This window comes from Sus scrofa, chromosome X, assembly GCF_054392235.1.
Source record: "Sus scrofa isolate SSC_HxYL_T2T_F1_AM1 chromosome X, Sscrofa_HxYL_maternal_Yorkshire_Landrace_v2.0, whole genome shotgun sequence".
In the NCBI taxonomy this organism is placed as follows: Eukaryota; Metazoa; Chordata; class Mammalia; order Artiodactyla; family Suidae; genus Sus; species Sus scrofa.
In genome coordinates this window covers 93,945,618-93,970,062 of record NC_139401.1, presented here as the reverse complement: position 1 = coordinate 93,970,062, position 24,445 = coordinate 93,945,618, and the positions used below count along the sequence as shown (strand labels likewise).

The 24,445-nt window shown below is 43.1% G+C and overlaps 2 protein-coding genes across 24 annotated transcripts in view; both read right to left on the bottom strand.

The window, feature by feature from the left end:
- The window catches only part of GPRASP2 (G protein-coupled receptor associated sorting protein 2), an 80,428-nt gene extending 68,196 nt beyond the window's left edge, over positions 1-12,232 (bottom strand). For 4 of the 8 annotated variants that reach the window (XM_021079933.2, XM_085006922.1, XM_013990970.3 and 1 more), the window contains exon 1: positions 12,123-12,232. The gene's annotated coding sequence lies outside the window, so the exon portion shown is untranslated. The remainder of the gene's footprint in view (positions 1-12,122) is intronic. The other 4 variants (XM_005657880.4, XM_013990971.3, XM_003135261.5 and 1 more) reach the window with 1 other exon arrangement.
- A 1,691-nt stretch (positions 12,233-13,923) lies between these two features.
- GPRASP1 (G protein-coupled receptor associated sorting protein 1) overlaps positions 13,924-24,445 on the bottom strand; it is a 44,825-nt gene continuing 34,303 nt past the window's right edge. For 3 of the 16 annotated variants that reach the window (XM_085006914.1, XM_021079927.2, XM_085006918.1), the window contains 6 exons: positions 23,564-23,771; positions 20,111-20,201; positions 19,475-19,541; positions 19,309-19,369; positions 19,065-19,135; positions 13,924-18,724 (listed from right to left, as the gene is read on the bottom strand). In XM_085006914.1, the coding sequence (XP_084863040.1) occupies positions 14,248-18,402 (4,155 nt within the window). In that variant the 5' untranslated portion in view covers positions 18,403-18,724; positions 19,065-19,135; positions 19,309-19,369; ... (1 more) ...; positions 20,111-20,201; positions 23,564-23,771 and the 3' untranslated portion in view covers positions 13,924-14,247. Of the gene's footprint in view, positions 18,725-19,064; positions 19,136-19,308; positions 19,370-19,474; positions 19,542-20,110; positions 20,235-20,665; positions 20,845-23,563; positions 23,772-24,445 lie in introns of those variants that run through there. The other 13 variants (XM_021079928.2, XM_021079926.2, XM_021079931.2 and 10 more) reach the window with 8 other exon arrangements.

The following is a 24,445-nucleotide window of genomic DNA, read 5'->3' as shown; positions in this document are numbered from 1 at the left end:
ACTAGAGAAAGAAGAACAGACAAAACCCAAAGTTAGCAGAAGGAAAAAAATCAAAAAGATCAGAGCAGAAATCAATGAAATAGAAATGAAGGAAGCCATAGAAAAGATCAATGAAACTAAAAGCTGGTTTTTTGAAAAGATGAACCAAATTGATAAATCCTTAGCCAGACTCATCAAGAAAAAAAGAAAAGGCTCAAATCAATAAAATTAGAAATGAAAAGTTACAACGGACATCACAGAAACACAACAGATCATAAGAGACTACTACAAGCAATTATATGTCAATAAAATGGACAACCTAGAAGAAATGGACAAATTCTTAGAAAAGGACAAGCTTCCAAGACTAAACCAACACGAAATAGAAAAGATGAACCGACCAATCACAAGCACTGAAGTTGAAACTGTGTTTTAAAAATTTCAAGACAGGAGTTCTCATCTTGGCTCAGTGGTTAACAAATCCGACTAGGAACCATGAGGTTGCGAGTTCGATCCCTGGCCTTGCTCAGTGGGTTAAGGATTTGGTGTTGCCATGTAAGTTGCAGATGTGGCTTGGATCCCACATTGCTGTGGCTCTGGCATAAGACAGCAGCTATAGCTCTGATTCAAACCCTAGCCTGGGAACCTCCATATGGTGTGGGAGCAGCCCAAGAAATGGCAAAAAGACCAAAAATAAAATAAAATAAAATAAAATTTCCAAAACAGGAATTCCCATTGTGGCTCGGTGGTAACGAATCTGACTAGTATCCATGAGGATGTGGGATTGAACCCTGGCCTTACTCAGTGGGTTAAGGATCTGGTGTTGCTGCAAGCTATGGTGTAGGCCACATATGCAGATTAGGTCCTGCATAGCTGTGGCTGTGGCACTGGCCAGCAGCTGTAGCTCTGATTTGACCCCTAGCCTGGGAACTTCCATATGCCACAGGTGTGGCCCTAAAAAGCCAAAAAAAAAAAAAAAGAAAAAAAAAAGAAAAAAACTTCCAACAAACAAAAGTCCAGGACCAGATGGTGTCACAGGCATTTTCAAAAATTTAGAGAAGAGGTAACAGCTATCCTTCTGAAACTATTCCAAAAAATTGCAGAGGAAGGAACACTTCCAACTCATTCTATGAGACCACCATTACCCTGATACCAAAACCAGCAAAGATACCACAAAAAAAGAAAATTATAGGCCAATAAAACTGATGAACATAGATGCAAAAATCCTCAACAAGATACCTAGCAAACTGAATCCAGCAATACATTAAAAGGATCTTATACCATGATCAAGTGGAATTTATCACAGGGATGCAAGGATTTTTCAATATTTGCAAATCAATCAGTGTGACACACCACATTAACAAACTGAAGAATAAAAACCATATGATCCTCTCAATAGATGCAAAGAAAGAGCTTTTGACAAATTTCAACATCCATTTCTGATAAAACCCTGCAGAAAATGGGCAGAGATGGAACCTACCTCAACATAATAAAGGCCATATATGACAAACCAACAGCTAACATCATTTTCAATAGTGAAAAGCTGAAAGAGTTCCCACTAAGATCAGGAACAAGAAAAGGATGTCCACTTTTGCCCCTACTATTCAACATAGGTTTGGAAGTCCTAGCCATGGCAATCAAAGAAGAAATAAAAGGAACCCAAATTGGAAAGACAGAAGTAAAACTATCACTGTTTGCAGATGACATGATACTATACCTAGAAAATCCTAAAGACGCCACCAGAAAACAGTTAGAGCTCATTAATGAATTTGGTAAAGTTGCAGGATACAAAATTCATACACAGAAATCGACTGCATTTCTATATACTAACAATGAAAGATCAGAAAGAGAAATTAGGCAAACAATATCATTTACCATCATGTCAGAAAGAATAAAATATCTAGGGATAAACCTTCCTAAAGAGTCAAAAGACCTGTACTCTGAAAACTAGAAGATGCTGATGATAGAAATCAAAGATGACACAAACAGATGGAAAGATATGCCATGCTCTTGGATTTAAAGAATCAATATTGTCAAAATGACTGTACTACCCAAGACAATCTATAGATTCAACGCAATCCCTATCCTATTACCAATAGCATTTTTCATGGAACTAGGAAAAAATATTTTCAAGTTTGTTTGGAAGCACAAAAGACCCAGAATAGCCAAAAACATCCTGAAAAAGAAAAATGGAGCTGGAGGAATCAGGTTCCCTGACTTCACACTATAGTACAGAGCAACAGTCACCAAAACAGTATGACACTGGCACAAAAACAGAAATATATGTCAATGGAATAGGATAGAAAGCCCAGAATTAAACCCACATATCTATGGTCAGCTAATCTATGACAAAGGAAGCAAGAATATACAATGGAGAAAAGACAGTCCCTTCAATAAGTGGTGCTGGGAAATCTGGACAGCTACAAGCAAAAGAATGAAATTAGAACACTTCCTAACACCATACACAAAAATAAACTCAAAATGGATTCAAGACCTAGATATAAGACCAGACACTATACAACTCTTAGAGGAAAACATAGGCTGAACACTCTCTGACATAAATCACAGCAATATCTTCTCAGATCCACCTCATAGAGTAATGATGATAAAAACAAAAATAAACAAATGGGACCTAATTAAACTTAAAACTTTTTGCGCAGCAAAGGAAACCCTAAACAAAACAAAAAGACAACCCACAGAATGAAAGAAAATCTTTGCAAATGAAGTGACTGACAAGGGATCAAAGTCCAAAAAATATAAACACCTCCTGCAGCTCAATACCAAAAAAACAAAAAAACCCATCAAAAATGGGTAGAAGACCTAAACAATTCTCCAAAGAAGACATACAGATGGCCCCAAAATGCAAAAAGGTGTTCAACATCACTAATTATTAGAATGCAAATAAAAACTACTATGAGGTACCACCTTACACCAGCCAGAATGGCCATCATCAAAAAGTCTACAAACAATAAATGCTGGAGAGGGTGTGGAGAAAAGGGAACCCTCTTACACTGTTGTTGGGAATGTAAATTGGTGCAATCACTATGGAAAACAGTATGGACATTCCTCAAAAATTAAAAATAGAATTACAATAGATTGATCCAGCAATCCCACTCCTGGGCATCTATCTGGAGAAAACATGACTCAAAAAGATACATGTACCCCAATGTTCACTGTAGCACTACATGGAATAGCCAAGACATGGAAGCAACCTAAATGTCCATTGACAGAAGAGTGGATGAAGAAGATGGGTTCATGTACACACTCACCATAAAAAGGCATTTGCAGCAACATGGATTGACCTAGATATTATCATGCTAAATGAAGTTAGTCAGTGAGACACAAACATCATACGCTATCACTTATGTGTGGAATCTAAAAAAAAAAAAAAGGATATGGTGAACTTATTTGCAGAACAGAAACTGACTCACAGACTTTGAAAAACGTATGGTTACCAAAGGAGATAGGTTTTGGGGGAGGGATGGGCTAGGGATTTGGGATGGAAATGTTCTAAAATTTGGTTGTGATGATGGTTATATAACTGTAAGTATAATAAAATTCATTGAATTTTTAAGAAAAGATGCTATAACAAAAACACACAAAAATATATCTGAGTTACTAAAATTTCAAGGGGGGATATGGGTGTTTGGGAAAAACATTGTCTAAAAAGCCTCCTTAGGTGGGTAAGAAATACCGGGTATTATAATTTCAAAAATTTTTTTTAATTGGACCAGTGAATGGTGAACAATAGTATCTTACAACTTCATGTACTTACTGGCCTTTATTATATTTTTGACTGGGTGATATGGCTTTTAAAGTTCTTTATAAATTTTGTAGGTAGTAGTGTTTATTGATTTATGAGCTTTTACATAATAGATTAATATTAATATATTAGATGTATGAACAGTTTGACATACATATTGTCATATGGCCACTATTTTATGCAGCCAAATCTCTTAATCTCTTTCATATATTTCCTTTTCAGTCATATGTAGGAAGTCCTCATACAACATAATCAAGTGTGTTTTATTACTGAGATGAATGTATGGTTCACCATATCAAATCAATAAATGAGACGCACCACATCAACAGAATGAAAGATAAAAATCATATGATCCTATGACCTTAATAGATGCAGAAAAAGTACTTGAAAAAATTCAACACCCTTTCATGATAAACTCTTAACAACTGAGTATACAAGGATGTACCTCAACATAATAAAGGCCATACATGAGAAGCTCATAGCTAACATTATAGTTAATAGTGAGAAACTTAAAGCATTTCCTTTAAGATCAGAACAAGACAAGATGCCCACTCTCACTACTTCTATTCAACATAGTACTAGAAGTCCTAGCCACAGCAATCAGACAAGCAAAAGAAATAAAAGGCATCCCAATCAGAAAGGAATAAGTACAACTATTGTGTTTGCACATGAATTAATCTTGTATTTAGAAAAACCTAAAGACTCAACCAAAAACTGTTGGAATGAATTCAGTAAAGTTTCAGGAAACACAATCAACACAGAAAAATCAGTTGTGTTTTTATACATTAACAACAAACTATCTGAAAAATAAAGAAAACAATCCCAATTACAATAGCATCAATAACAATGATATTTTTAGGAATAAATTTAAGTGAAAGATCTGTACATTGAAAATTATAAGACCTTTCTGCTCCTGCGTTTTGGCACCCCCCAAAAAAAGGAAAGAAAATTATAAGACTTTGATAAAAGAAGTTGAAGAAGAAAGAAAGAAATGGAAATACATCCTGTGTTCATTGATCAGAATTATTATTGTTAAAATGTCCATACTACCCAAAGTGTCCTACAGATTGAATGAAACCCCTATCAAAACTCAGTGGAATTTTCAACAGAAATAGAAAAATAATCCTAAAATTCATAAGGAGCCATAAACAGCCAAAGCAGTGTTAGAAAAAAGAACAAAGCTGGAGGAATTATATTTTGTGATTTCATACTTTATTACAAAGCTGTATAATCATAACACTATGGTACTGGCATAAAAACAGACATGTAGACCAATGGCACAGAATCAAGAGCCCAGAAATAAACCTACACATACAAATAAACTAGTATTTGACAAGAAAGACAAGAAAAATCAATGGAAAAAATAGTCTCTTCAATACAGTGTGCTAGGAAAAGTGGATATTCACATGCACAAGAATGAAACAGGACCTCCATCTTACACCACTCATAAAAATTGACTTGAAATGAATTAAAGACTCAAATGTAATACCCAAAACTGTAAAACTCCTAGAAGAAAACATAGGGAAAAGGCTCCTTGACACTGGTTTTGGCAAAAAAAAAATTTGATGTGATACCCAAATCACAAGAAACAAAAGCAAAAATAAAAAAGTAGGACTACATCAAATTAAAAAGCTTCTGCACAGCAAAACAAATGATCAACAAAATGAAAAAACATCCTACAGAATGGGAGAAAATATTTGCAAACCCTATATTTGAAAAGGGTTTAGGGGTTCCCATTGTGGCTTGGTGGTAACAAAACTGACTAGTATCCATGAGGATGCCTAAAAATGAAAGAAAAAGAAAGAAAAGGATTTAATATTGAAAATATATAAGGAAATCATGCAACTGATTAGTAATAATAATCTGATTTTATTTTATTTATTTTTCTCTTTTTATAGCCATACCCACAGCATGTGGAAGTTCCCTGGCTAGGGGTCGAATCAAATCAGAGCTGCAGCTGAGGCCTATGCCACAGGCATAGCAATGCTGGATCTGAGCTATATCTGAAACCCACACCTCAGCTTGCGCCAAGGCCAGATCCTTAACCCACTGAATGGGGCCAGGGACCAAACCTGCATCCTCATGGAAACTATGTCTGGTTCTTAACCTGCTGAGTCACAACAGGAACTCCATAATCTGATTTTAAAATGGGCCAAGGACCTGAATAGACAGTTTTCAACAGAAGAGATATAAATGGCCAAATAGTTCCATGAAAAGATGACATCACTAGTCATTAGGGAAATGCAAATCAAAATCAAAATGAGGTATCACTTAAACCAGTTAGAATGAGTATCACCAAAAGATAAGAGATAACATGTGCTGATGAGAATGTAAAGAAAAGCAAACTCATACCCTGTTGGTGGGTATGTCAATTGGTGCAGCTACTATGGAAAACAGCATGGAGGCTTTTTAAAAATTTAAAAATCAATTTCCACATGATCTAATAATCCCACTTTGGGATTCAAAGGAAATGAAATCACTATTTCAAAGAGATATCTGTACTCCCATATTCATTACAGCATTATTCGCAATAGATAAGACATGGAATCTACCTAAGTAGGCATTGACAGATGAATGGATAAAGAAAATGTTATATATATATCCCGCCATTTGACATGGATGGACTTTGAAGGCATACGAAGTGATATAAGACAGATAGAGAAAAACAAATACTGTATATTCTCACTTAAATGTGAAATCTAATAAGCTGAACTCATAGAAACAGACAGTAGATTGGCAGTTGGCAGATAGGTGCAGGAATGGGGAGTTTTAGGTCAAAGGATACAAAGTTTCATTTATGAGTTAGTCTTGGGGATCTAATATATAGCTTGGTGAGTGTGGTTAATAATATTGTATTATATATTGAAATATGCTAGGAGAGGAGATCTTAAATGTTCTTACCACACATAAGGTGACTGAGGTGGTGAAAGTGTTAACTAACCTTATTGTGGTAATCATTTCACAATATATATGTACACCAAATCATCACATTGTACACCTTAAACTTACACAATACTTTTGTCAATTACATATATCTCAATAAAGGTGGAATATTTTTGAAAAATTTAAAATAAGAGTTATCATATTTTCCAAATTTATAACAAAACTTTACACATTTAAATTAATGTGAAAAAGGAGTTCCTGTTGTGGCTAAGCAGAAGCAAATCCGACCAGTATCCATGAGGACGTGGGTTCAACCCCTGGTCTCGCTCATTGGGTTGGGGGTCCAGTGTTGCTGTGAGCTGTGGTGTAGGTCACAGACACGGCTCAGATCCTGTGTTGCTGTGGCTGTGGCATAGGCCATTAGCTGTGGCTCTGATTCCACCCCTAGCCTAGGAACTTCCATATGCCACAGGTGTGGCCCTACAAAGAAAAAAAAATAATGTGAAAAAATTTTAATTCTTTTTTTTTTTTTCTTTGTAGGGCCGCACCTGTGGCACATGGAAGTTTCCAGGCTAGGGGTCGAATTGGAGCCGCAGCTGCAGGCCTACACCACAGCCACAGTCACAGCCAAGCCACAAAGGCTCTGAGCCGTGTGTCTGTGACCAACACCACAGATCATGGCAATGCTGGATCCTTAACCCACTGAGTGAGGCCAGGGATCAAACACACATCCTCATGGATACTAGTCAGGTTCTTAACCTTCTGAGCCACAATGGGAACTCCCTCTATATGATTTTTTTTTCTCTTTAGGGCCCTGCTTGCAATTCTAATTTTTCAATTTTGATTTAAATTTCCTATAGGTCTATATACACTGAGAAAATCCAACAGATGCTGTTATTTTAGTCCTTTGATATTGCTATTTCCCCATATAAATTAGTAAGTTGATGCTCTGATTTCTGTAAGCCTTGTGATTTTTTTTTTGTCTTTTCTAAGGCCACACCCATGGCATATAGAGGTTCCCAGACTAGGGGTCTAATTGGAGCTGTAGCCGCTGGCCTATGCCAGAGCCACAGCGACGTGGGATCCCAGCTGTGTCTACATCTTACACCACAGCTCATAGCAATGGCAGATCCCTAACCCACTGAACAAGACCAGGAATCGAACCCACAACCTCATGGTTCCTAGTTGGATTTGTTAATCATTGAGCCATGACAGGAACTCCAAGCCTTGTGATTTTGTTAATTATGAGTTCACCCTATATAAATGGATTTTTTTTTTGTATGAGGATATTCAGCTTCTGAGCTGGTATGGTTGTGAGACAAATATTGCGGACACTTTTAAAAAGTCATCTAGTAATGAGCCCCATCATGGAAGCCTTCCTGAAGATATCCAGCAGGCTTTGGTAACACAGGGACATATTCTTTGGCCTGGCCAACGTATTTTTCCATTTTGAAACTCCAAGAGAATTTCAAAGAAGTTATGTGAGAATACAAATACCCCTAAACCTCAATCAATATAATGATATGATAGTAAAGATAAGATAAAATGGTAAAATTAATTAGATTAACCATATATGAATTATGGATATTACATTTCAGACAACCTGCAATGTTTATTATAAACTGCAATAAGCAAACCTGCATGTTTCTACCAGAGAGAATTTACCTAAGAAACATTTTGAAAATAACACCATATATTACAAAAGAGACATGAGAAATTGTTGGTGTAGGGGAATATTATCTAATAAATGATACTTATATGGAAAGAGTCCATTTCTATTTCCCTCTACATATCAGAAGCCCAAATTCATTCTAGGCAGCGTTTCTTTTTCTTTACCCTCCCATTCCTTTTGAAATACTTAAGATAGCTAATCTTCCTGGAACTAATTCATGTGTATTGGGATATAACTTTGTTTTCCCAAATGATTAGGTAATTATTCCAAAATTATTTACCAAATGTGTAGAAGAGTTAGCATAGCAGATCTAAGATTGGTAGTCTTAGAAAAACCTGCTTGTGGGAGTTCCCACTGCGGCACAGTGGGTTAAGAACATGATTGCAGTGGTTTGGGTCACAGCAGAGGTGCTGGTTTGATCCAGGGCCCGGTGCAGTGTGTTAAAGGATGCAGTGTTGCCACAGTAGTGGCACAGGTCGCAGCTGCAGCTCAGATTCAATTGCTGGTCTGGGAACTTCCATATTTCATGGGTGTGGCCATTAAAAAAAAACAACAAAAACTCAAAACCTGGTTGTAAAGTTGGCCTTTGGCTGTATTCTGTTGTACCTTAAAGAAGGTTTCCACCATTCCCAGAATTGATAAGATTGGCTCACTGTGCCTAAACTCTTTGTGTAAACAATATAGTTTATGCTAAACACCTTCTTTCCTTCTGGGAGTCTAGAATTTTGGTACATGCTAGGCAAAGGGTACCCCCCTCCCCCAAATTTTGGGCACTGAGTATCTAATAAGCTTCCTTGATAAACAACATTTCACCCATGTTGTCATAAATTGTTGTTGGAGGAATTAAGCGTACTCTGTTGGACTCCACTGGGAGAAGACTCTTGGAAGATTGCACCTGTTTTTTTTTTTGTTTCTTTTGAACTTCATTCCATGTACTTTTTTCTTTCATTGATTTGGTTTTGCATCCTTTTGTAATAAATCATAGCTGCGAGTACAACTATATACTGAGTCTTGTGAGTCCTGCTAGGGAATCACTGAATCTGTGGGTGGTCTTGAGGACCCCTGGCACACTGAATCTTTCACTTTTCTCCATGAATCTGCACTGTCACCCTAATATAAATGCCCATATACATATGTGGCAGTATATGGCCTCTCTATCTGTATTCCATTTAACTTTGCCTGAGTAGTTCTACTCTGTTTTGCAAGCTATAGGCTGATAAAAATTTTAAGTTCTAAATACTGCAATTACAGTCAGATTTCAGCACCTCTGTCTCAATAACAAGTAAAGATAAAATAAGTAAACAACAGAAGACGTAAACAAAATTATTAAACAACTAAACCTAATTAACATTTATACAACAGTTCACAGGACAACAGAAGGGTACATATTCTTTTCAAGTGCAACTGGAATATTTACTAAGTTAGACCATATTATGGTCCATAAAGGAAGTCTCAATAAATTAAAAGGATTCAGGTCATACAAAGTATGTTCTCTGACCACAATGCTGTGGTCAGTATTATAGAAATAACATAACTGAAACATAGCGGGAAAAGCCTCAAATACTTGGTAACTACAGAGTCTACTTCTAAGTAACTCTTGGTTCAGGGGGTCTCTTGTGGTGCAGTGGGTTAAGGATCCAGCGCTGTCACTGCAGCTGCTTGGGTTGCTGCTGTGGCGTGGATTCCATCCCTGAGCCAGGAACTTTCACATGCTGAGGGTGCGGCCAGGAAAACAAAAACAAACAAACAACAAAAAAACACTCTTGGATCAAAGAAGAAACTAAAAAAAAGAATTAGTATGTAATTTCCATTGAAGAAAAATGAAAACATAACATACCAAAATTTGTGAGATGCAACTTAAGCAGTATTAGACGGAAATTTACAGAACTAGAACACCTATATTAGAAAAACAATGGTCTCAAATCAATGAACTCAGCTTCTATTTCAAGTAGCTAGAAACAGAATAGTAACAAAGTAAACAGAAGAAAAAAATAAGAGCAGAAACCAATGAAATAGAAAACAGAAAAACAATTTAAAAATCAATAAAACTAAACACTAGTTTGCTGAGGTCAATAAAATTGATAAGTCTCTAGCCAGAATGACAAAGGAAAACAAAAGTGAAGACACAATTACTAACGTCAGGAATGAGAGGTGGCATCACTAGATATTCCACAACTACGAAAAGGATAATAAAAAATGTGTTGGCAAGGCTGTAGGGAAATAGGCAACCCATAAATTGTTGATGGTAATGAAATTTTGTAATACCCCTTTGGAGGAATATTTTAGAATATACGGTAAAACTACATATGCACCTATCATTTGACCAACCATCCTCACTTCTAGGAATATAACCTGAAGATTAACCATACAAAAATGATATTTGCATGAGGTAATTTTTCCAGCACCGTCTGCAACAGCAAATACAGGAAATAAATGCCCATAAATACACAAATGAGTAATTGAACAAATTATGGTAGTGACACATAGAGGAATATGCAGCTGTAAAAAAAAAAAAAAAAAAAAAGGAAAAGATTGCTATGTACTAACAAGTTTCAAATCTGTAAAATGGCAAATAGAGAGGCTAATGGGATTTGTTTTTCCTAACTATATTCTCCTAAAAGGACTTGGGTATCCTGTGGATGTCTCATAGAGCTGAGCTCTGACCAAAGTGGATTAGCACAAATACCGGAGTGCTGCTAAGGATAGACGCAAATCACCAAGTATAAAGCATTGGCCAGAAAAAAAAAAAAAAAACCCACAAGGAAAAGAGCAAAGGGTCTGCTGAGGGGAACCTGTGAGAACATTCTGTAGGTGTTCTGTAGGTGGTTTCCAGAAAGACCCTCCTCTGAGGCTCAAGACAGAAAAGGGAGGACCAGGTGGACCTGGTGAAACAATGACTCTTGTGTCTCTAGATGGGAGGAAGCTGTTGAGGGCACAAAGGGGACTAAGCCTTTTCAGAACCTCACATCCAGGGCAGACCCCCAGGATGTTACTGCCTGAGATGAGATTCAGGGATCCTCTTGGGGGTTGAGAAGCTTGGTGATATCCCAACCGGAAATATTATGTGAAGGGTGCAAAGCATCTAGGTTCCCTCTTGGTGAGTGTGACCTCTTCCCTTCCCTAGAGTTGCTCAGGTTGAGGTTCATTCCACTCTTGCATCTCCAGGCATCTGGAACCTTAGAATAAAAGTCTTGTTCCCTTCTCATCGCCCACCCCACCCCCGCCACTAACTCGTTCACAAAATTGAGCTCAGCCATCCACACTGTATAAGAGTGAGTGCCAACTAGGTGGGAAGGGAGGGGTAAGAAAGCTCAAAAATCCGGTCTGATCCCACCCCTGACTTTCCAGAGCCAGCGCCACGTACGTTCACAAATTGGGTGTTCGCGAGCTGTCACTTCACCATTTGCTCAATCTGGTCTTTCCTGATGCCAATTCCTTCTATGTGTTCACCTCCTCACCCCGCCCCGCCAGACTCAGAGCCACGCAGCGGTGGGCGGGGAGCCTGGGTGGGGGTAGGGGCGTTCAGAGGGCAGGAGGAGAGGGAGGATGCATGGCACTTCCCGCACCCGGATCTAGTCTCAGCCGCCACCTCCCACCGATGCCATTTTCCGGCCTCGAACCCATCTCCTCCAACAGCGACCCCTGCTCCTCTCCACGTACGCCTTCCTCAGGATGACTTCCTGCCTCTGGAGCTCCTGGACAATAACAGACCCTGGCTAAGGCGCTCGCGATTGGCTGAGGGATAGTGTCCTCCCCCAACAAATGCCGTTAATTCTGGGCGCCTGAGGGGCTAGTTTTCAGGCCACTGCAGCAAGGACAGACACCCACCGAGCCAGCCACCCCCATTGCATCCTACCGCTCCTTCCACGGCCATCCGTCCGTCAATCGTCAGGCTTAAGTCTTTCCTGTCCCTGTTCAGCGCGACACACCTCTACGCCGGTCCCAACAAGGGCGCGGTCACGTGACCCGCCGTCAGCCCCACGTGACCGCGCACCCCGCTGGTGTGCCGCAGGGCTGCGGCCTGGATGGCAAGGTCTCCTCCTGCCTCTGGGGCTGAGCCCCTTGCTGGAACTATCTGACGCTCCCGACCCTGGTGAAGATAAGAGACCTGCAAGGAAGGCTGCACTTGCAGCCATCACTTCCACCCCTAGGTCTGGGCCTTGCTCCGAAGGTGCACAGGGCTGGCGTGGAACACTCCAGGAGGAGTTTGGAGACCGACTTATAATATTCTGTGTAAAACTCGTGCAGCATATTAAAACACACACAGGGTCTGTGTTGAAAAGGATTGCTAGGCAAAACAAACGTTCACACTCTAGTTTCCACCACCAGGACGATCTCTGTTAACACTTGTGGTTTGTGAAAGCAGGCAAAACTGCCACTTCGTCCTACTTACATAAAACCAGCATCCTAGAATGAAGTTGGGGAGGAGAGTACTTTGCACCCATACTTAGACAAAACCAAAGGGTCACTTTGTTTTTTCCCTGAAAATAAAAATTTGTGTATTTCCCTTTATCCTGGATTAACCCCTACACCAAACCAATTTTATCCCTTTTGTTACTGTCTGAAGCAGGAGTTACTTGTGAATTCGAAAAAATGTGTAGCATGGTTACAACCTTCGGAAGGTTTACAGTTTATTCCCTTTAAGTAATTATGCATTTTTATTTGTCAAACCAGTCTTTCTGGAAGTTATAATCTCTCACACCTCTTTATTCCTTTCGCATGGTTGATATCATCGCAGAGTTTTCCATAATTAAATAATACAAACTTGCACAATTCAGTCCATTTGCACACTTATTTTTATAATGGGTGGCATCTTTTCATGTATGATACCAGTCTATTTCACCAAATATAGGAAAAATCAGAGCTTTTATTAATTAAAAAAAAAACCAGAGTTCCCGTCATGGCTCAGAGGTAACGAATCTGACTAGTAATCATGAGAATGCAAGTTTGATCCCTGGCCTCGATCAGTGGGTTAAGCATCCAGCGTTGCCGTGAGCTGTGGTGTGGGTCGCAGATGCAGCTCAGATCTGGTGTTGCTGTGGTGTACGCTGGCAGCTGCAGCTCCAATTCGATCCCTAGCCTGGGAACTTCCGTATGCTGCAGGTGCAGCCCTTAAAAAAAATAACAAAAAAACTATAGATCATCACTTTTGGTGGCTGTATGCTATTACCTTAACCCTTTCCATAGCACCACCATGAAGAGTCTCCCTGACAGTAAAATTTGTGTGCTTTCTGGTCTTATCCTTTTAACCTTTAGACAACATCGAAGAAACACTCATACTTTGAACTGCAAAATACAACTGCTCAGCTCTTCAAAACTTAGCTCAACTTAATACACTCCTCCCATCCACTCCAGACAGACTGGAGCACTTTTTCCCATAGAAACACTTTTTCCAACTCCAAGCTTTTCTTCACAACATGCAATCTCTTTCCCACATTTCGGAGCCCAAGTTAATTGGGTCCTTTTTCCCTGAAGCATACCCTGAGTAGCAGCCCATGGTAACCTTTGCATTTGAAGATATAATAAACTTTTTCAAGGAGCATGATTAGTCATACATTAATTATTGCTATGTTGTCACATGTTTTCTTTGCATCTATATTTTATGTTCAAGGAAAAGGATGATTTCTGCTAACTTTAACATAGACCTTTATTGGAAACACATGACTCAAATAGACATCAATAATATTAGAACAATCAGAAGGGTAGCTTTCTTATGATGGCTCGGTTCACTAGAAGCTTAAACACTAAATTCACAATCTGGACAAAAACAAATATCAATAAATGTGCTTTGAGTTCTAATATTCATTTGGCATCAGAAGATCAATCCAGCTCACACAAAGAGTTGGGCAAAGTTATTATCAGCAATAAAGATGTACATTACAACACAAACAACTGAAAAAAGCATTATTCAAGGTTATAACTCAGGAGCATAAGGACAATCACAGACAAGTAGTTACTCATACTCATTTTTTTGGTCTGCCTCGGGGTCATTTTGATCATCTGTTTTGCCTTGCAGCTTCTTAGCAAGTTTCTCAACTTCATGGAATGCAGAAATAAGTGGCTCAGGACTGAAATCATCATCAGTGAACAACAATGCCTCTTCTTTGATATGGTTACCAATATTCTCAAATATTGCCAGAACAACCTGAATATTGTCATTTGTCTCCTTCCTGTTAAAAAGGCCCATAAATTCTGATACTGCTTCAGCACTGAGTAGTTCTTTTGTCATGACAGGATTTTCAGACAAATTCAGTAGCATTTTAAGAACATGAAACCTTGTTTTGGTATTGCCAGTGGCTAATAAGGAGAGAAAGCCAGACAAATACTTGGTAACCATTGTGTGATAGTCAGTAGTTGTAGTGAGGTGTCTAACCATCTTTATTCCAGATAATTGCTCAGGGGAATCTAAGCTGTAAGCAAGAGTTTCCTCACACACTTGACATATGTATGTCTGAATCATGTTTAGATTTGTGTAAGTTGGAGCCATGCGAACCATGTTTTCCAAAAAACTCGTCCTAACTCGGGAGGAGGGCAAATTGAGCAAGGTTTCAATAAGCGAAACAACACCTGCATCACGAATGAAATCACGGGTAAATTGAGAAGCACTCCTCATACCCATTGCAATTTTAGATATTTCATGAATAAAAGGGTCTCGAATCCTGTCCATTAATAGAAGGAGTTCTTCAAACTCTTCAGGACCAATTTTAAGCTCACACTGTATGCAGCTGCAAGACCAATTCTCAGGCTCTGCACTCTCCCTAGCCTTAAGATGCTCTCGAATTTCTCTGACTGACCGGTAAGATGGTTCATATTGAAATGGAAACTCAGGGTCAGGCTGATCAGGCTGAGGCAAAGATTCCTGCTCTTCCCCTTCTAGGCTTAGTTCCATATGCTTGGGCTTTCCTCCAAACATTTCAGAGAAAAGAAATGCTGCTTCTCTTGGAAATCTAAAGGGGCTTGGGGAAGGGAAGCCAACCCTACCCCATGGGCCAGGCTTGAACTTAACAGTAACATCCTCCCAGCTCTGGGGCCTGCGTGAAGCATCAGGTTCCTGCTCAATTGAACATGTGGGTCTGCAAATGGCCCTGTACACGGGGACAGGATTTGATTCAAAATGGGCCTCATCTCCTGCCCAGAACCAGAACCCCACTATGGCCTCATCCTCCTCAGCTACTGTCCTAGACTCACAGTTGGTTCCATTACCAGTCCTGTTACTGGGCTCATTTTTAGCTCCAAACCAGGACTCAACAACTGCCCCTTCCTCATTTTCCAGCCTGGACTCAGAGGTGGCCACAGTTTCAGTCTCATTAATGTCTTTGTCTCCAGACCAGAACCAGGACTCAATAATCATCTCTTTATCATCCTCTGGTTTAGAAGCACAGCATGTTTCTGCTTCTACATTGAGTTCTTCTGCAGCCCAGAACCAGGATCCAAATATGGTTTCCTCTCTAGACCTTGATGTGGTCTCTTCTGTTTCCTGAGGTCCAACATCTACACTATCTTCTTCAGCCCAGAACCAGGACCCAACAATGACTTCCTCTTCTTCAGTCCCATTCTTGGACTCAAAACTAACCCCTGCATCCAGACTGGCCTCTTCTTCAGCCCAGAACCAGGACTCAACGATGACTTCTTCCTCTTCAGCTTCTGGACTGTATTTGCTATAAACGCTAGCCTCCTTCCTAATGGTCTCTTCCCTGGCCCAGAACCAAGACCCAACAATAACCTCATCCTCTGCTGCCAGCCTGTCATCTTCTCCAGCCTCTGCTTCTGTTCCAAGCCTATCTTCCTCCGTAGCCCAGAACCAAGAACCAATAATGTCCTCCTCTTCAGTGTCTGGCCTGGATTCTTCTCTGTCCGTAGCCTCTGTAATGGCTTTATCCCCTTTCCAGAACCAGGACGTGATCATGTTCTCCTCCTTGGTCAGTGACTTGGTTTCTTCTTCAGTCTTATCATCTAAACTGTCCTCTTCCACAGCCCATAACCAGGGCCCTACAATGGTCTCTGGCCTTGTATGTTTTCTGGGCCAGAACCATGAACCAACAGTTTCCTGTTCCTCTTCTGGCCTAGACTTCCAGCTGCCTCCATTGGCAGGAAACATACAAGGATCCTCTCTTGACCAGAAGCTAGACTCATTATTGATCTCTTCAGCAACTGTCATAAATTTACATGGGGCACCAGCCACATACTTCATACTGACCTCTTCTGTGGTCCCAAACCACGATGATGTAATATCATTTTCCTTGTTCTCCAGGCTAGACCTGTTGCTGACTTCAGCCCCTACGCAAGTTTCTACTCCAGCCCAGAACCAGGACCCAATAATGGGCTCTTCCTCCTCAGCCCCTGGCATGGTGTCACAGGCAACTTCAGCTCCAGAATCAATCTGGGCCTGGTTTCCAGCCCAAAACCAGGGCCCAAATATTGTCTCTTCTTCAGCATCTGGCCTGGCTTCTTCTCCAAACTCAGCCTCTGTATAGATTTCTTCTCCAGCCCAGAACCAGGGACCAATGACCTCTTCTTCCTCAGACCTTGGCCTAGAGCCACAGCTGGCCCCAACACTAGCTTCCACACTAGTCTCATCACTGACCCAAAACCAAGAGCCGAAAACAGACTCTTCTTCAGCCTCTGGGTTAGTTTCTTCACTAGCACAGGAGCAGGAATTAGTAGTGACCTTTTCTTTATCATCTGCTGGCACAGATTTGGAAGAGGCCTCAGCCCCAGTTTCCTCACTGGTCTTTTCCACAATTCCAAGTATAGAATTTCCAATAGGCTCCTCAGTTTTTGGTCTGAACTTACTACTGGCCTCAGTCCCTGTATTGGCCTCTTCTTCAGTCCAGAACCAACTGCCAACAATAGACTCATCATCCACTTGAGAACAGGACTTGACACTGGCTCCACCCACTATACTAGACTCTTCTGCAGCCCAGAACCAAGGCCCAGTGAAGAACTCTTCCTCTGACCTGGCTTCTCGCTTGGCCCTGGCTCTGGCCTTGATTTTGGCCTCTTCCTTTACCATTGCTCTGGCCCTAACCTCTTTCTTGGATTTGGGCCTTGACAAGTTATTAGCCTTTTCTCCAGGCCAGAACCAGGACTCTTTTTTGACTGCATCCATAGACCCAGACATGAAATCAATGGAAGCTTCTCGCTTGGCCCTGTGCCTGACCCTGACATTGGCTCCTTTCCTTGCTCTGGGTTTGTACCTGGATTTGGCTTCCTCTCCAGCCCAGAACCAGGACTTCTCATTGACCTCACATTCAGACCCAGAACTGGACTCTGAGATTCCTTTCTTGGACCTAAACCAAGATCTAGTATTGGTCTCTTCCTTGGGCCTAGACCGGATACTGGTCTTTTCTCTGGCCCAGAGCCAAGGTGTCTTAACAGATTCCTCCTCGGAACCAGAACTGGATGCAATATAGAGCTCCCGACTGTGTTTGGGCCGAGACATGGCTTCTTCTTTGGCCATGTGCCTGAACCTACTACTGGGTTTTACCCTGTCCCTAGGACGAAACCTTGTACTGACCTCTTCTCCACTCCAGAAACAGGAGCTCAGAGAGGATCTATCCACCCATCTGAAATCACAATTGCGAGAGTTCTCTTTTTTGGATGTAAGCCTGGGATGGCACCAGGACACCATATTGGTCTCCTCCTCTGACTCAAACAAAGGCTGGATTCCTGATTGGGACTTGACTTTGGTACCAGGAAAGGACTCAGCATCCATATTGACCAGTTCCCTATCCATAGACAAGGTCTTCGTTTTAGCAACTGACACAGGCTCAGTATTGACCAGTGGCCAGGCAATCGCATTGGCCTGGGACATCCCCCCTGTCTTCAGTATTGCCTTACCATCAAACTCAGTCTTGGCCCATGAATAGGTTTCATCCATGGACCTTGTCCCAGGGATTGCCTTGGTCTCAGTCTTAGAATGTGCCCCAACTACTGCCATGGCCTCAGTTTTGTGCCTTGCTCTAGGCATTACCTGGCCTTGGGCCCTAACTTTGGGTCTGACCACCATTGGGACTTCATTCTCTCTCTCGGTTCCACCCACAACCTCTTCTCCAGGCTTCTTTTCAGGCTTAGCCTTGGTGCCAGGCTCAATCTCAGCCCCAGTCATAGTACAAGTTATAGAGTAGACCCAGTTAAGTACCCCTAACCCAATCTCAGCCTCCACCACAGATCTGTCACAGTTTTGTATCTTCACACTCTAATTGTTGGATGATTCAGGCGATAGGGTTGGAAACAAAAGAGTCAATCACCAGTCCAGCAGCCAATCAGTCTCCTCCCCAAGCCCAGTCTCAGCCAATACTACAGGCAGAGAGCAGAAGAGGCACAACCAAGCTAGGGGAGGACCAATGGTTCCCAGGTGGATGCAGACCTGTTGAGGGTGGTGGTCAACAGCAATTCCAACAGCGCCAGAGCTGCCACTGGAGACCAATCTATGAAGAGAGAATGATGTGGGTCCTTGAGTCTCTGCCATTCACTCCACCCAAAGACTCTTACAGAGAGATGGGATCTTGAATGCCCAGTGGGACAGTTAGGCTATTGGAAAGTCTCTTTGTCATCCACATTTTGCCTACAATTTTTGTCCCCAAAGTTGCCATGTTATCTTTGTTGCTACAAAACAGATGTGACAATGGTGGGAAAGTATCTTGGTGGTGGGAAGGTATCTTGGTAATGGGAAAGGTTGAGGAGCCCTCAGACCAGACCCAAATCACTCTTGAACCACTGTTGGTCTCCTCTACCCCACCCAAAAGTTGTACCCATTGCTGTACCAACCTGCACGATGTGGAACAATTTCTCCCTCCTTTCCTTGATTCCAGTGGTGTCAAACTCTATAGAAGACTGTCCTGGGAACAAGTAAACATACAGGAGAGAATGGAGCCTGACTTCTACATAGACAAGAAAGAATCCTGACCTATGATGCAAACATCTCTTTTCCTATTTAAGGGTCTAATATATCTAATGTTTCCCATCTCCTGGTCTCTACCCTCAGGGGTTCTCTTCCAAGTCACACACCTACCCCAATGTTTCTAAAATCTCCTGCAGGAAGTGAGCAAGGGATTCTGCAGCAGTGTGCAAATCTGAAAGAGAGTACAGCATGTAAATCAAAGACACCCAAATGGATCAAAGACACCTGTCAATCTCACTCAGTAGCTGTCCCCTGCATTGCCCCTCTTCACACAAACCTCCAGAAATATGAGCCAGACACTTCCTCCTTTTCTTCCCTGCAGAAGTGACGGCCTTAAAGTAAGCCTATAGACAAAAGATGAAAAAGCAAGATAGTCAAGAATAATCGTAGCAACTGAGTACTTTGTGGAGAAACCAAAAACCAAACATAAGAAGAGCCAAGTTATCGATTTTTTAACATTTACAGTTCCTATAGTAAAATGTTCTTTTTAAATTTAGGCCCTCTGTATCAGGTTTTTGGATAACTCCTCATTTTCACATTAACCACCCACCCCCCGCAACTCTGAAGAAGCACCACTTGGTGTTCACATCTCTTGGGCTGCACGACATAAATTGGGGGGAAGCCCCGCCCCCGCCCTGCCCCCCCCCCGCCCGGGCAAATTCTAGAAAACAGGTTTTGCAGTGGTACTTGTATTTATGACGTCTGTCTCACCCTCACCTCCCAGCCCACCTTTTCCACCCCCAATTTTGAATGGTGGTGAGGGAGGAAAGCAAGGGAAGTGCATAGAGACCTGGTATGGGGGAATTTTAGAAGGTATTCCCAGATGCCTGACTGGTCGCAGTCACCCCACCCCGATATGGGTCTCCAGTCAATGGCAGCTGCCCCCTACCCGCCACCCCCCGTCCCGACACACCTTCAGAAATACAGGTCCTTTTCCTGTTTCTCGTTTTTCTCAAGCCTCTCCTCTTACAGATCCACCCTGTGGCTTGAAATCTCCAGACCTACTGCGCAGACAGAGACTCTGGCATCAGAGGACCCTGTGGGAAGGGACAGCACCGGGACCACAGAACCCCACAGGCCCCTTTCCAGAACCAGGGCCAGGGGCAGCGCCCGCTCCCACTCACCCCTTCTGCACCTATCTCAAAGCCCCTGCACCCCTCCGTCATTTCTGTCGCAGCAGCCTCCCCCACAGGAACCTCTGGGGATCTGGTGCGGGAGCCCTGGAAGTCCACCGGGGAGCGGCAGCTCAGTTCGCCTTCCTAGGACCCCAGGGAGTCTCAGCGGACAGAACCCCCGATTCCGGCCCGCTCCGCGTCGGTCGTCGCCTCCTCTGCGCCAGGGGTCCCCCGGCGCTGCGCACCTCTCCCAGGGACCCGCTCCGACCAGGTCGCCTCCCCCTCGCCAGGCGGCCGGGGTCCGCGGGGCAGGTTGCGACCTGGTCGTCGCCCCCCACGACACCCCCACTTGCCTTCACAGGCTCAGGGCCCGGTGGTCGGCCTCCCCCTCTTGTCGCAGCTGCTCACTCGGATTCCCACCGCTCTCCGTGCGCTCAGAATGCCAAAGAGGCGTCCCGCCCCCCGCGCCGCTGCGCCAAACCGGCCAGGGGCTGCGCAGGCTGCGGCACCAACCGCTCGCGGCGAGGGTGTCGGGAAGGGGGGCGGAGGGATACGGCACGAATGGGCTCGGCGCCCCCTCCCAGGCCCACCGTAGTTCCGACCCAGAGGGGGCGGGGCCGGGAGGAGCCCCAGGCGGAGGGGCGGGGCCTCGCCAGCCCGCCCAGCCAGCGCTCCCCGCCGCCCCCCCGGGTGGCGACCAACCCCTCCCACCTGTGGCACCGCAGTGTGTGGGGCGGTGGGCGCTCTGCGGTGGGGGCCAGGGTCGGGAGGTCGGGAGGGGCCGCGCTGGGGGAGCTGCGGATGGATACAGACCGCCCCTCGGTGGGTGTGTGCGAGCACCCCCAGACTGCTCGGTGTCCGCCCCCCTCCCGTCCCCCTGCGCGCCCGCCATCCTTCCTGGGCGCCGCTGGGAGAGGGGCTGTGGGGGCGGCCCTCCCCCGTTCTGCTTCCCACCTTCAAGGGCCAAGGTCGGGAGGAAGGTGTGGGAGGGGGCGCCCAGGGAGGCGCGTCCACCGCCCCTCTTCTGAAGGAAGGCAGCCCTAGCCCTCTGGACTGAGGACACAACCACTTGTCTGCGCCAGTGGCAGTGGCGTCATTCTTTCTGCCACACTGCTGTTTTCGCATTCGCACTGGTAACGCACTTTTGCTATTTCGCCATCCCACAGTTGCCCAGCAAAGAGGGCCTTTCCCTGTCAGGACCCGCACCCGCTCAGACAATCCTCCCTCTGTCACCCCAGAGCCAGGTGTCAGGCACCAGGTAGGGCCGCTCCTGGCTCCTCTTCCTGGGTTCTGCCAGGTCCTGTGTTGCAATGGCTTCCAAGTTCTCACTGTCTTTGGCAGGGTGGGAATGGGGCACGGATGAGAACCAATTTGGAGCTCAGACACTTGCCATACACACCGGTCTAGTTTCCCCAACCATTCTTTGGAAAAGACCCCACCAGGTACCCCCTTCCCCAAGGCAGAAACCTGCTGCTACCTGAATCCTCAGGTTCCTGCATCCCTACATCCTTCCTGTTGTCTTGAGCCCCTCCTTTCTGGGCTCCATGGGGCAAAGAGCAACCCTGGCTTAGCACAACTCGTTGAGCAGAGAAACCTGCTGGCATTGTTGCCCATTTTCAAACCCAATTTGATGGCATTTTCACTGCGGTAGGCCAAATAAAGGTTCCCCAAAGATGTCCACATCCAATTCTCCAAAGCCTATAAACATGTGAGGTTATATAGTAAGGGAGAGTTAAGATTGCAGATGGGGAGTTCCTGTCGTGGTGCAGTGGTTAATGAATCCGACTAGGAACCATGAGGTTGTGGGTTCGATCCCTGCCCTTGCTCAGTGGGTTAACGATCTGGCGTTGCCGTGAGCTGTGGTGTAGGTCACAGACGCGGCTCGGATCCTGCGTTGCTGTGGCTCTGCGTTGCTGTGGCTCTGGTGTAGGCTGGTGGCTACAGCTCCGATTAGACCCCTAGCCTGGGAACCTCCATATGCCGCGGGAGTGGCCCAAGGAATGGCAAAAAGACAAAAAAAAAAAAAAAAAAAAAAGATTGCAGATGGACTGCCAAGCAGTCTCCGCTCCACCCCGTCCCCCCCAGCCCTTTCCTGCTGGAGAGGTTGTGGAGAAAAGGGAACCCTCCTGCAGTGTTGGTGGGAATGTCAACTGGTACAGCCACTATGGAAAAGTTTGGAGATACCTTAGAAATCTATACATAGAACTTCCACATGACCTCACAATCCCACTCTTGGGCATCTATCCGGACAAAACTCTACTTAAAAGAGACACATGCACCCGCATGTTCATTGCAGCACTATTCACAATAGCCAGGACACGGAAACAACCCAAATGTCCATCAACAGATGATTGGATTAGGAAGATGTGGTATATATGCACAATGGAATACTACTCAGCTAAAAAAAAGAATGATATAATGCCATTTGCAGCAACATGGATGGAACTAGAGAATCTTATACTGAGTGAAATGAGAAAGACAAAGACAAATACCATATGATATCACTTATAACTGGAATCTAATATCCAGCACAAATGAACATGTCCTCAGAAGAGAAAATCATTGACTTGGAGAAAAGACTTGTGGCTGCCTGATGGGAGAGGGAGGGAGTGGGAGGGATTGGGAGTTTGGGCTTATCAGCACAACTTAGAATAGATTTATTAGGAGATCCTGCTGAGTAGCATTGAGAACTTTGTCTAGATACTCTTGTTGCAACAGAACAAAGGGTGGGGGGAAGAATGTAATGTATACATGTAAGGATAACTTGATCCCCTTGCTGTACAGTGGGAAAAAATAAATTAAAAAAAACTGTGATAAAAAAGATTGCAGATGGAATTAAGATGGCTAATCAGCTGAATGTAACGTGAGATTACACTGGATTATCCTGGCCAGTGCAATGCAAGGCTACTTTAAAAGTGGAAAAGGCAAGCAGAAGAGTCAGTGTTACATTGAAGTAGCATGTGAAAGACTCCTCAGGTGGACAAGCTGTTGCTGGTTTTGAAGATGGAAGGAAGCTAGAAGCCAAGGATTGCAGGTGGACCCCAGAAGCTGGGAAAGGCAAGGAGACGGATTCTTCCTAGAAGCTCTTGGAAGAATGAAGCCCTTCTATCACTTTTATATCAGACTAGTGAGACCCTTGGCCTATTTCCAACCTTCAAGATTATTAAAAAGAAAACCCATTTTATTGTTCTTTTTAAGCCAGCAAGATTGTGGTAATTTGTACAGCAGCCGTGGGAATCAAATTCACTCACCATCCTGATGAAGTCCATTCCCCTTGACTTTCTTTAATTGGGCTTTGGCCCCTGGGGGGATCAATTTGGGGACTCATCTCTCACAACTAAAACCATCCTCTCCAGCAAGTGCTTTTTCTTTCTTCTCTTCAGAAGGGAGATTTTTTCCAATAGGCTTTGAGCGTCATCTTGGAGAAAGTCCCTATTTCTTGACAACCACTGGTGTTTACTAGGATGAAAAGGGAACCTTATTCTTACCATGAATTTTCATATATGTTCATATTTATTTGTTATTAGTCATTATAACTATAGAATATTTAGGTAATAGGAAAAAAATCAAGATATTTTATATTGTATTTAAAGACAACATACCAATTTGCAGATGAAAGTCTTTCACTGTGGTCTTTAAATGCCTTATTAGCTGAATTGTGAATTATGTTTTCTTTATTCAAGAGTATATTCTCTTGAGTGAATGACAGGCTTGAAAAAGGGAGTCTGAGCTCTGCTGGGATCTTTTAGTGTGTCTGAATCACTTGCCTTCCCTGAGTTGCTCTTTTTGTTATAGGTACCTATGTCTTTCATTCATGCAACAAGTATACAGTTATACTGATATATACTTTATCCTAGGCACTAGAGATGCAATAGGCAAAACAAACAAAAAACAGAAAGGAATTTCTGTTCTCTTAGGCTTCCATTTACTTTTGTTTTCTATTTTATTTAGCTTCCTATCCTAAAAGATTATGTTCACACCAGCGCAAGCTATTCTTGCAATTTCAAGGTGCTGGGATATTGATTCCCGAATATTTATTGACAAGAGAGTGGATTTCCCAAAAGCTCTTTGATTTTACTTTGAGACTGTGAAATATCTTTTGGGCAGTTTGTTCTAAATGCATTTGCAGAATA